Raw genomic sequence first — 14,026 nt, 5'->3', positions numbered from 1 at the left:
AACTCAGCACAATGTGTAACAGTCAGATCATTCTTACAATCTCTGGGGGGTCACTGCTGCCAGGGTGCTATCCGTGGTACAGTGGGACACTCGGGGGACACAGACCGGTGGAAGAAGGACACGGACGGCCCCGCTGGAGAGCGTGGGTAGTTCAGAGGATGTGCTGATCAGCACGGATATACTTTCCTGGGCCGGCACCGCTCCAAGGTTGGCCACAAAAATTATTCTTTCTAAATCTTCATCCAGGAGAATCCGTCCTGCGTAACATGATAAAAAACAAACAAACTCAGACAAAAAGGGACCAGCATGGCAATATCACAGTAATCACTGTGGTTATAAACTAGACATGTAATTAAACCGCTAAAGAAATGCCTTTCTATCTGCAGTACCTTCTTGTCACCTGTAGGCGCTGCTATAGCCACTGCCATGTATAGACAGACTTGTCACCAACTAAACATCGTTATACATTAATGCTGTATAAACCTTACACAACATAGATCTAAGTATAACTAGAAGCTGAACTATACAATTTTCCAATTAGATGCTAATATATGTTTGACATTTTTAAATAAATATTTGCATTTAAAACACTGACACCGTTACTGATGGAGTTTAGTTGCTGACAAGTACACACAAGTGGCAGCAACAGCAACACCTACAGGATATAGGAGGTACTACAATGTTTATGTATTAACAGTTAATCATATAGCGCCTACATATTACGCAGGCTTTATAAAGAACTTTTAATCCTTCACACCAGTCCCTGCACCAGTGGAGCTTACAATCTATACTCCCTACCGCACATAGACTCTAGGCTTAATTTCTTCAGAAGCCGATTAGCCTTCCAGTATGTCTTTGCAGTGTGGGAGGAAACTCACGCAAACATGGGAAGAACATACAAACTCCACACACACTGGCTCACTGGTCAAAATGAAACCATGGCTCTTGTGAGGCAGCAATGATAACTACTGTGCCGCACGTGAAAGTTATCACTGCCCGTTTGACCTCTATTAAGCACTTTTTGTTAACAGTGGTTTGTTCGTGGTGCCTAGTGACAAGTAAAACCGCTTTCACAAAAAAAGAAATATTCCAACCGCACCAAGTATTCAACATCCCCTGAAAGTCTTAGAAACTTCAATAATAACTTGTTAAAATAGGTCGATATCCTGATTACTCGGATAGTAGCGGAATATTAAAAACATATACAAGTGTAACAGCGCATCGACCGCGCAAACGTCACCTAAAAATACCAGTACAAGACTACTGTGCTCTGTTAATTGCATCAATGTTATTCTCCAATACAATATTCTCAATTATTCATAATGGGAATAGTCCTCATATTGCATCACATATAGATCGAATCTAGATGTCTATATATGTATATAGATTGTTCCTCCAAAATAAAGTCTGTGTGAGAAATTCAATAGTTAAATTCCCTGGAGGGTAATAGTAGTGATAGAATCTGTTGTATTATCCTTAGAGAATCAATAATAGATAAATTATAATATAATCAATGATTTCCTAGATAGGGAATACAATCTGTTGCCTAGGCAGGAGGCGTAGATAGCTACGGGTGAATATATTGCAATATGAACGAGCTGTTAATGATACACATCCACTAAAAGCAGTATTATTTCTTATTGACTCTCAATGAATAATAACACAGTCCAATCCAGTCTCCGAAATCCCCAACAATGTTTCGCCACAAACCAGACTTTGAGCCAGATGTTGATATGACTGTACATCGGACGCACGTCCGTTTGCATAGTATAAAGCGTTAGATCGAATTGCGCGATAAATCGACTGTGTAACAATATTGCTATTCACGACTAATTGAATCGCTCCCATCCTGCCAGTAATTCTACCAGAGGAAACTGCACTCGGCTTTCTTCTTCTGACATTTCTGATAGCAGAACATTAGACTGAACTACACAGCAGATGTAAATACGCTGTCGGATGTGTCACGCCCTGTCACACTACGGATGCGTTAACATATATATTTATGAATGTCATTACAAGCTCTTATGTGTTCCCTGCAGGCTGCCTGTGTCTAATCTCATCTCTCCTAGTAACCGGTCTTCATGATGCATTTTGTCCCCCTTCTGGTACTCGGCCATCAGTCTCTTCTCATTACTGTTATAACACAGTTATAGCAAAATAAAACCCATTATAGTACTGGAGGGGGTAACATCCACTTTAAGGGGTAAAACTTCTAAACAAGAAAAGAGGAAGTGTTGCCCATAGCAACCATTAAGAATCTAGTTATCATTTATCTATTGCATTCTAGAACACGATAGCTAGAATCTGATTGGCTGCTACGGGCAAAACATCTACATTCCTTCTTTAGAAGTTTCTGTAAATCTATATTTGAGGCGAGGGAAAATGAGCAGAGATTTTAGTAAAAACTCCGATGTGGACTTTTACAGAGACACATCGCGTCCCCTCGCGTCCAACTGGATCTACTCCCCCCCCCCCCCACGAGTTTACGTCAATGGCTAGAATCCGTCCCATACAGCGACCTCAATAACTGCAGCTGTAACGAGATAACTGCTACAGTAACAAACTGCAAGGAAATCATAACAAGCGAATGTAATTTAATTATAACAGTGGGTGGTTTCTTTAATTTTACGCAGCAATAAAAATTCAACTTTTACAAAAATGTTTGGATGACGCCACCAATATTCAGCCTGTTTTATTTTTCAGCTGCTAGTTCTCCAGCTGTTTTGTGGCGCAGAAATTTCTGTACATCTCTCGTTATTTTCCTCTGACTTCAGGGAGCCGGGCAGATTTTCCTTAGCAACTAGAGAAGTCCGTTAATGGTTTCATAGCCGCGCTTAACCCTCGGCTACAAAGAGGAGACCTAATTCCTCTCCCGTCGTGTCTCTAGGTGACCAGAGAACCAGGCGCTCAGTGTAATGACCTGGAAACGATTGGAACATCGCAACCTGGCTTTAATGATTTAACACCGAAAATAAACCATCTTAAAGGATAACAATTATAAAACTAAACAAAACCTGGATGAAATATAATAATATAATATGCGGGTGGCATAATAGAACCTTTGTCGGAACATTGTGGCGAAATTCTCACCGTTCCCCTCCGGTAATCTCCCGCTGGACATACTGCAGTAATCGTAATAGGATTCATCCATTTTGGCCTTGTCTTTAATCTGGACGGTGACGATGTGTCTGCAGATAACGGCCTCAAAGCCCACTACCACCGTGTGCTCGTTCAGGGGGTACACGAAGAGCGCTGGGGGGAGAAGAGGTCACAAATGGATTATACAATGCGTATTAATTATTTTCATGCAGCCAAGTTCATCCTTCTCTTTCTTTATCGATTAAAATTGATCCTCTAACATTGGCTCACCCCCATGTGTCAACCGTTTGTCTGCCCCTTTCCTTTTAGATTGTAAGCTCTTGTGAGCAGGGCCCTCTTCCATTTTGTTCTCATTACCTATAACGTTTGCTCACCAGCTACACTGCTCACCTCCTCCGTAGGCTCTCTGTCCATTGGCTCCATGCCTCCGTTGTCTTTGTACCTCTAAACCTGATCGTTGTGCCCAGGCCTACGGGCAAAGCTTGTGTTGAATATACCCCTTATACCCCATTACCCATCCAGGCTGTCAGTAGCTGTGATGAGATTTGTAGTGTTGTTTGTTTCATGTATTGTACTGTTATACCATATACTGTCTTGTTGTCTGCCCTCTGTGTGGTACGGCAGATTTCATGTGGCACCCTATTAATAAAGGTCATTAATAATAATAAAATTAGTTTCATAGTTTCTGGGACAAAAATGCCCTTTTTTTCGGGCCTCATCTAAAGAATGGATATTTGTGTCTGAAAAATTAGTGTCTGTAAGGTCGTCATTAAATGTATCATTTATATTGTTACTTATTTCATTTTGTTTTATTGCAAAATTGTTCCAGTATCTACCACACTCTGTCCGATCATCTACATGAGCAACAATAGTAAGCATCGCCACCTACAGGCCGGGAAACAGCTTTACAGCGCCGGCAGTGAGCGTCCTGTTTTAAGACAGTCTCGACATCATCTAGTGTAGAAGAATTAGATTTCTCTTTAGCAGATGGATACACAACCGGTATTGACATGTGCAATATATTAGTATTTCTCATCCGTCCTGAAGGATTGGATGAGATTCAGGACGAGCTGAACTTGCGGCAGAATTCAGGTATGATGCTCCATAATATCTGAAATAATTGGGTCATTATAACTGTGGAATCGATAATGGACAGAGCTGTGGAGACTAGATGGCCCAATACGCTGTATTCCTCAGCATTCAATCCTCTAGATTGTAAGCTCTCACGAGCAGGGGCCTCTCTCCTAGCATTTTCTTTACGTAGTTATGTCATTTTGCGGACTGTAATTATGTCATTCTGTACATTCTGATGTTTGTAGTCATGTAATTATGTTGTTTTTGTAGCTATGTAATTTTGTTGTTTGTTCAAACCTCTTATGTACGGTGCTGCAGACTTCTTGTGGAAGCGTATAAAGAAGAGAGAACAATGATATTTAATAAAGGGGAACTCCACCTTCAGACATTTATATTATCCAGGCAGATTAATTTCTGTTGACTTTCGATACAGCAGCAGAGACGTTCGGGTGCGGGCATTCTATACCATTGTATGTAAGGTGCAGGTATAAGAATTTGCTGGACAATATAATTCTGTGAAGGCGGAGATCCCCTTTAAATAGACTGATAACAGCTTTATAAACCCTGGATAATGATATTCATGGGGCATTGCCATCTAACCTAGGGTTAAGGTGCCCATAGGCACTGCAGTCTGGACGTGTAATTAGGCCTTTTTAGATGACAAATCGCAGAGCATAGGGTACAAAAGACCCCAGAAAACTCCCTTTTAGATGGATCTAAGGCTTTTCCTTATTTAATAAATAGAGCGCTATGTGCAATCGTATTAATACTTAAGGTGAAGCAGAAACGTGTTACCCGAGCCGCAATAATCTGTGTTTACTACGTGATGGATACATCATGCAGTTAACGTGTCTCCATGGTAACTGCGTTCTCCATACTAACTGACGTGACGGACAGACCAAAGGTACGTACAGCGTTTCTATGGCTGATTTCCATGTAGCTTCATTTTATCTATAAACAGTACCCCAAACGTGGTGGATGCAGCTAATTCCCCCCCCACACACACCAAACTCTGATATTTACTATTGTGTATGAGCCGTTACGAACCCACTTCCTGCATTCTGATTTTCCCAGTTATCTTTGATATTGAGCCATCATGTCTACTTTGGCCAAAACAATTCACACATCTATTTTTGTAAAAAAATATTTAGTCTTCAGTGTAACTGCAATCCTAGATGGCTGCAAGTGCACAGTAAGACTCCTCTATCATCATCATCAACATTTATTTATATAGCGCCAGCAAATTCCGTAGCACTGTGCAATTCTCTAGTTGTGTGTAATTCTCTGTATGTGTTCCCATTCTGTACGCGTGGACGATTGCACACTTGTTTTGGAAACATCTCTCTGTAACAGCGTATTCTGCCTTCGTGGATATCGGCACAGTAACACTTATGGGTAACCCTCGGGAATTACCTTCGATAGGCTGAGAATCCGGGTTGCTGTAGGTGAGAGAAGCCGTCATCCCGAGGGCGTAGCCGCTGACGCAAGAGCTGATTTCTGCCGAGGTGAGGGGCAGGGGCGCCCCGGTGAATCGATTCAGGAGTCCCGGCATCCTGAGTCCACTGTGAGCACTATAGAAATATACAAAGTGTGAGTGAGGCAACAGGCGCCCTGGGGACTAAGCGCAGCAGCTGAGGATCACTGGTTATTAGCAACCTGGGAGCTGAAGGATCTACAGCAGCGATCGGCAAACTGATAACTTCTGGGGCCTCTAACCTGCAAAAGAGCCGCTCATTACCCTTAATCCCCATAATAATATACAACAATACAGTATCAAAGAAAAAAATTACATATATTTTTCACATATATTCTTTATTAATGATTATTGTATTCGTTGTAAAATCATGTTATTAAAGCTTTAGTTTTGCATATATTCTGATGGTACTTTATATTGTACATATGGATTGTACGTTTCCTGCAATGTGTTCTACATACGACAAGTAACGTATATTCAGGGCGTCTGTATAAGATTTTTCTAATCTTCACTTTAAATAATAATTGAGATGAGCAGGTTTCCAAAATATAATATTTCTATTCTTTATTTAACTATATTAAGCACAGATACAGCCATACTGGATGAAGCAGACATACGCCCAGGGTCTCAAATGCCAATGCGTGGCGGATTCAGGGGGGGGGGGGAGGGGCGATCTGGGCATTTGCCCCCCCCCAGCAGGAGAAAGCCTACCTTTAAAATAGGTCCCAGCCACCGATTAAATTGGGAGAGGGTGTGGCCAATCGTGAGCGGAAGACAGCGCCAATCAAAACGGGAGGGGAGAGGGCCAATCATGAGCTGAAGGCGGGGCTAAACGTGGGCCAGCCAATCAGAGTAAAGGAGGGGTGTGATTATGCAAAATCACCCCCCCTAATCATAAAGTCTAAGTCCGCCCCTGATGCCAATTGACAATCTATATTTGATTAAGTCATTCTTTTATATAAAATGTTACTCATCATTGCCAGAACCACACCTTCCCAGATTAGATCACTGCTGACACTCTAAGTCTTTATCATTAGTCTTCATTAAAGTGCCATGTTCTTGGAGGGGCCCATTGGAAGGGTCTTCTTGACCTTATTTGGAGCAAATATTTCCTTTGGCCTTATATTGTGAAATGAAGATCATGTGACCATTATATAACTTGTTGTTCTGTATTGTGCATCATGTAAGAGAAAGGTCAGTACTTTTCCTCTTAAAAGCACAGACACATAATATTCAAGTTCATTGGTTCATTCTATTGAACTAATTGGTAATATATGGTTTTTGTTAATTATTACTTCGACAGCACTTATACCCAGACTGAAATGGAAACGATTCTTGAGATCCGGTTGTACTTGAATACGAACGTACAAAAGTGCAAGTTATGTCCGATTTATTTAAACGCAAGTTGTGTTTACATTGCGTGCAAAGATGAATCAGACCCACTATGAGCAGACTCGTGGTTGTGGCCGCTACCTCTTTGCCTGCTCCCTGTTGTACTTTTGGTCGGTACCTTGTGTATCCGCACACACTATCCGCATTGCAATATATCACGGAATCATTCAGCATTTGTAGGATGACCTGTATCTGGCTGATTTTACAACTAGAGACGTCCAACTTGATTCAATGTGGTTCTCGAAACAGTTTGTCAAAAGTTTAAAATTTTCAATAAATACTTTTATAGACTAAAAAATTGTTGCTAAATTTAAAGAAGTCCAAAATGTTCGACCTTGTTCCAGCCTGAATAGTTACATTGTTTTAGTATTTTTACAGATATTTCATGAGAGCAGTGAGCTTAGACTGCAAATTCAAACAGCAATGCTCCCAGTTCAAATCATCATTGTCATCAGCTATTTATATAACACCCACTAATTCCGCAGTGTTGTACAGAGAACTCGCTCACATCAGTCCCTACCCCATTGGCGCTTACAGTCTAAATTTCTAATGAAATAAAACACCATAAAATGTAGATGTTTAAGTTCAAGCGGGCAACATTTTATCATCTAACTGCCAGATCATAGGCAAACCGAGGGGGATTTCCTAGTGCCTGGAAAACCCCCTCCAAGCCTGGAGCACTGTATAATTGAGGTGGCTGGACCCTGTTCCCGCTTCACACGACTCTGCTTGAAAAGGGAGACCTGTGTGCACCTAACAGTAGTGCAGGCAGCATTGCCCATGTATATTATGGGAATAAGAAGAGTTGGAGAGCAGCCAAGCACTGTCTAAAATTATAGCCACGCCCCCATGCATGCTGGCCACGCCCACTGGGGGCGTGGTGTGGAAACCCCCCTCTACAAATCCTGCGTTTGCCCCTGCAGATGTCAACTCAAAGTGATTTTTTGTCCTGATTTTTCTATTTCAAATGTTGGAAGGTATCTCCCAAATGTCCCAATTTAGGTAGAACAGTCCCGACGAGAACGTTTTTACCAACTACTGGGAATGTAGGGGGGTGCCCCGACCATGCTGGGAATGTAGGGGGGTGTCCCACCCATTGGAGTGTTTAGCAGTACAAGGTTATTTTGGGGTAAGGTGGTGGTGGCCTTGAGCCTCAGAAGGTAGGCACGCCACCAGAGCACATTGTTGCACCTACATTGTGATGTGGTCACGTTTCCTGTCCTGAATCCAGAAATCCACCCTTTTACCCTTTCTTTTAGTAAAGCATTTAAATCTCAGCATTTCAACTCTACGTTCTTGTGGACAAAGCCGTCAAACCACTTTTATTGTATGTTACTGTGGTTAATTAAAGCATATTTAATTTGCCTTCCTGACACAACACTGTGCAATTTGTTGTCACTATATAAAGCATAATAACAATAATCTAAGACAGACCCGCTGCCTGCATCCTGCTGTTCCACATTCAGTAACCACAAGACCATACTGCTCCCCTGGGACAGGTATTGAGGGAATCCTCCACTCTTAGGGCCCAATGTCCCAGGGGGCCCCTCCTGGGAGCTGGCTGGGGTTGGGGGGGTAAAGTGTGTTGTTTGCATTTTTCCTCAAGGTGTTGTATAATACAGATCTGCAGGATATTATCTCTACTGCAGTTGGATTAGAAGCATCTTGGATGTGACAAGAGGTCATTGGAGCTCAGAACGCATCCCCCACTCTGCCCGGGCCCCTGATATATTGTTATTACTCCTCGTACAATGCGGCAGATCCTATCTCAGGCCACAAACACTGCAAAGGACCCAGAGAGAGGAGATAGATACAAGGGGAGGGAGAAAGTGAGAAGAGTGTTCAAATTGTGGGCAGCACGGTGGCTCAGTGGTTAGCGCTTCTGTCTCACAGCACTGGGGTCATGAGTTCAATTCCCGACCATGGCCTTATCTGTGTGGAGTTTGTATGTTCTCTCCGTGTTTGCGTGGGTTTCCTCCTGGTGCTCCGGTTTCCTCCCACACTCCATAAACATACTAGTAGGTTAATTGGCTGACCAGACAACTATATAAATTATAGATTTTTTTTATTTTTTGCAATATTTGTGTATTATGGTACATTTTTAAGATAACATGTCATCTCATTTATAATTCCATCCTCCACACTGATTACAAAGTTCTCCTCATTCTCTGAGGACAGGCGTTTGTGAAACGTTTGCACAGTGTAAAACAAACGATAGCATAAAATGCCGTTTTTCTGTTTATTTTCTGTACAGTGAAACTTTTCATGAATATTTATTTGAAGATTTTACGACCTGAATTAATTAGCCTTAATTAAATGTAATATCTACAAAATACAGCAAGTCGCTTGATAATAACTGTTTATAAGCAGGGATTTCAAACGGGGGAAAAATTGTATCAACCGATATGGAATTAAAATGGGGAAATTGATTGAAACATTTAGAATCCGCATATTGTTAGGAAGAAAATTCCCTCAATTAAAGTTTATTTGTGTTTGAAAAATTCTCTCTCTCTCCTCACTGGGCCAACTTCAGAGGGGTAACACAGGAGCCACTATAGAGGGTATCACGATGGAGAGAGGTGATTAATGCCTGTCTCCTGACTTTCTTGAAAAAACAAATTAGCGCTTACGTGGTGTCACGTAGCACTTGGAGGACAGGGCGGCAGTAGAGAGCTCTTTAATGAGATATCTGCTCAGACCGTCACCTCCAACATCTAATTGACGCCCCCGGAGTGCTGTACATGGGGCCCAAATCAGTTTGTCTCAAACAAGAGAAGGAGCGGGGTTGGGGTACGGCACTAAAGTACTTGGAGGGGAACTCATAATCAGTGCCCCTGTGAGTAAATGTAGAAGCTCAGAGGTCTGTGTAAAGGTGAGTCCGTATTTTGGTGGAGGATATTATGAGGATGAGGGGCTAGTCAAAAATGATAATCATGATGAAAAACAGTCTCTATTTATTCAATGTAAGTGCTACTATTTTAATGTTGGGGCGAGGGAGGCCTAGAGTGTTCACTCATTACTCGGCTTTCCAAGAGGAGAATGGAACCTATTTCCTTTCTAAAAAGGGCCCCAACATTCCAGGATCCAGACAAGTAGCAACTGAGCTTAAGACAACAGTAGTAAAATGTAGACAAAGTTGTAAGAGCAGGTAGAAGAGAGCAGGACAGTCTGCCCACTCCCCTGATTCTGACGGGACAGTCCCGATTCTGTCCTTGCAGCAGGCACAATCGCGAGGTATGTATATGTGGTTATATACTCTCTTGCTGTGCATTATACATTTTCCAGGATTACCTTGTTATTTATTTTCTTGTATAAAGTGCATTTATACCAAGTGGCCTCATAGAAGAAGACAGGGAGCGATTGAAAGGTGCCATAGATGTGAAGGGGCTTTGGCATTACCAGGTCACCCACTGGCTGTAGATCAGACTTAGGCAAAGTCTGGCTCACCAGCTGCTGGGGAACTACAAGTCCCAGCCACACTCTAAAATTGCAAGCAGGACCTTGTAGTTCGAGAACAGCAGGAGACCCACAGGCTGTCTCCTTTTGCTCTAGATATTGCTGATTACGTTAAGATTGAGAAAAAAGTAATAATACTCCAAGAACGGGCTTATGAATGCTCATTCCCCATCCACGTGCCCAGAGCATTATCAGACACATGCCGCAGACTATTACATATGTGTGATACTTTGCAGACTATTACACACAGACCTCGGCAATGTTCTTGCAGCCATTCTGCCACGGACAATGGTAGGACTCCTTTGTCTCCGGAGCCATTGTTCGGTGCTCAGATCTAAGTAATTTAGAAATCAATGATAATAATAATAATAATAATACATCCAAGAAGAGTTCATTCATTCAGCTCCACAGAGGAAACTGGCTGCAGATTACTGGAGCCCTGAAAGGGCCGACAATGGGGCGATGATAAATGGGACGGTGGACAAGATAGAACGCCGTAGAATAGAGAGCTGATTGCTGCAGTGTTTGCTTTGTGACCATGATTCTCTCTCTAGCTCTGCATCCCGGCTACAGGCAGACACAACATCCCCAGTGCTGGGTTCAGTATCGCCTCGTCCCTTCTATGTGGCTAATAGAATTCCCTCTATATTAAGACAGGGAGAGCAGAAGGTTTATCTGTGAGCTGTCACTCATCCGCTGCTCACACCAGCCGCTGGCTGACCATTTGTCTTGTCATTGTTTAAATACACAGCGCCTATGGGGGAAAAATACCTGTCTGCTCAGTGTTAGGTCTCTCAGCCCCGTCTAATCTGGAGCGTCAGATCCGCAAGAAGGAGATATCATAAAGCAAAAAAATATATAAAAAACTTCCTCTAAAACACTTTGTAAAAGACATTTACATTGATTTGTGGTCCAAATTGGTGGTGTTTAGAGGCGTACAAATGTTTGCACTGGGAGGGGGTCAGCAGATGCAGGCGTGGCTACTGAAGTGCGGATTAATGCGCCTAGTTTTGCACTTAAGCGGGAGAAAAAAAGTAGATGTCATTTTCCAAGGCTGGGTTACTTAAATTAGCTGAGATCGGTGGAGAAATCGCTTTAAAGGAGGTGTCCGGCATTTTACGGGCTGGCACAACTTCCTGCAAGAAGACTTTGGGTCTGATTCATTAAGGAGCGTAATTGGCGGGTTTTTTTGTGGATAATTCGCAAATTACTCTGCGCATCGCCAGAACCGGACCATTCGCCTCAGAAAGTAGAAATGTCCAATTAATCTTCGAGCGCAAAGGACCATTACTACAGCTTACGATTTTATGGGTGGAACAGGGAGGGAAATGGGCGTATGTACGTAGTCACTGCACAATAATGGCGTGCCAAGCCTGAGCGCACGCACTAGCATACGATTCAAGCTTTCTGTGGTATCTCTTGCACCAGCTACAGGTCAGGTGTAAGTGCTGATTACTAGTGATGACGACTGTGTATGCGGCTAGATTGTGTGTCTGTAACCAGGAAAAAATTTAAAAATGTATTTTATGTACAGTAGACTTTCATAACATCTTAATAAATGTACTTTATGGGAAAAAAATCCCCCAAAAATAAAAATTTTTCAATGTTGACTATATTAACAGGTGACATTAATTGAATATTTATCTGTGCATTCGTCTGTGACTTTATATTCCACATATGTATTGGACGTATCATGCAGTGTATTGTCTGCTAGAGCAGAGCGGACCGAGACCCGTATTCATCAACACACATACGTTGCGTTTGCTTTGCGTTCCTTAATGAATCATGGTCTTTATGAAGTGGGTCAGAAGGGCTGTAAGCTTTTAATAAGTCGCCTTTTACACCTATAGCTTTATTAGCAATGTAATAAAATCACTCAAACGCACAAATGGGACACATGCGATAAGGTCTATATCTCTCCTCGCTCTTCTGATAAATTAACAACACAGATCAGCTTAAAACCAAGAAGTATTTTAGGAGGAAAATATAAAAGTTTAAATGAATAAAGTAAGTGATTCTAAAGTTGCAGCTGAATTTAATGCACATTGAGTGTGACAATGGAAATGTAGAATATCTCAGAGAGCAGTTTTGAAAATGTTGCTCTGTTCCAAATGTAGGGTCACCTCTATAGGGTGTGAACCTTGTAATACCCTTGCTAGACACTTAAGTCTGCTTTCAAATTATATAGTTTACCTTTAAGATGTGGGGCAGTCTTTAACAGATATATGGCATTGTTTAGTGAGTAACGTGCAAATTATTTTCTGCCTACACAACTGTCCTAGAATTCAAGGGTTGGCGGGATGGAGAAAACTGTGACAATTCTTCTAATTCCAGAGCCAACACCTGGCCAATAGAAAGTGATAGCCGCAGACTGAGCTTAACAGCATTTTCTAAACTGTTCTGTGAAATATTTACCTTATTGTGCATTTAATTGTGAAATTTTGCACCGCTTTGAATCTGCCTGTTCCTCTGCGTGAAATTACACCGCAACTTCACTCACCTCTACTGCTGCAAAGCTAAATTTCAACTGGTGGGGGTGTCGAATGTTACAGTCTAGGGATTGTACCACCACTCTTCTGCTAGTCAGGTGATGGAGACAAAGGACAATTAGAGTATCTGACTGTAACAGCCTCATTCTGATGTATCACTCACAGTATAATAATCTATTATCCAGTGGTACAATTTGTTTCAGACATCAGGTTCGACCACATTAAGTGATGATTCTACAAGTCAGAGCTTATCTTTAAACTCTCTTCCAGGGATACGGCGCACACAGAACGCCTCCTCTGTAGCTTGAAGCCAAGAATCCAAAATGATTCCTCTTTTCAAGTTATAAGGGCAGAGAGATATCAACTATTGTGCTGTAAAGCGCTCAGTATTACTGTTATCAACACTGTACCTACATATAATATCTGTCTGTATTATGAATTCATACTCTGCAATCTGCATTCAAGTAAAGTCATACTTGCCAACATTTTAGATTTGGCTTCAGGGAGCTGCCGGGGGGGAGGTGGGCGTGCAGGGAGCGGGGCTCCGAAAATCACGTAATTTTGGCCCCATGACCCCATGACGTAATGATGCAAAACGCGTAATTTTACAGCGGGAGCGGGGCCAAACGCTGCGATTCCCGGTGAATAGCAGCGTTTGAACCGAATTCTGCCCACTTCACTAGGAAGTGGGCAGATCAGGGTGATTGCCACACTCTCCCGGGAGTCCGGAAGACTCACGCGAAATGCGGGAGTCTCACGGACATTCCGGGAGAGTTCCGGGAGAGTTGGCAAGTATGAGTAAAGTACCTCGGAGTGTGAGTACAACAGGGTATCATTACTGCTCAGTGTGGATACCCCGGTGTATAGCGGGATAGATAGATAGATTGATATTATATAGATAGATAGATAGATAGATAGATAGATATTAGATAGATAGATAGATAGATAGATAGATAGATAGATATTATATAGATAGATAGATAGATAGATAGATAGATAGATAGATAGATATTAGATAGATAGATAGATAGATAGATAGATA

General features: G+C 42.0%; 1 protein-coding gene across 2 annotated transcripts in view; it reads right to left on the bottom strand.

The window, feature by feature from the left end:
• Positions 1-14,026, bottom strand: part of VWA5B1 (von Willebrand factor A domain containing 5B1) — an 84,257-nt gene that overhangs the window by 49,539 nt on the left and 20,692 nt on the right. For both annotated transcript variants that reach the window (XM_075191498.1, XM_075191499.1), the window contains exons 2-4: positions 5,587-5,744; positions 3,091-3,252; positions 38-257 (exon numbers count right to left, since the gene is read on the bottom strand). In XM_075191498.1, the coding sequence (XP_075047599.1) occupies positions 38-257; positions 3,091-3,252; positions 5,587-5,725 (521 nt within the window). In that variant the 5' untranslated portion in view covers positions 5,726-5,744. The remainder of the gene's footprint in view (positions 1-37; positions 258-3,090; positions 3,253-5,586; positions 5,745-14,026) is intronic.

This window comes from Mixophyes fleayi, chromosome 11, assembly GCF_038048845.1.
Source record: "Mixophyes fleayi isolate aMixFle1 chromosome 11, aMixFle1.hap1, whole genome shotgun sequence".
NCBI lineage: Eukaryota > Metazoa > Chordata > Amphibia > Anura > Limnodynastidae > Mixophyes > Mixophyes fleayi.
Note: the sequence above shows the minus strand (reverse complement) of the source record. Positions and strands in the feature narration are given on the sequence as shown.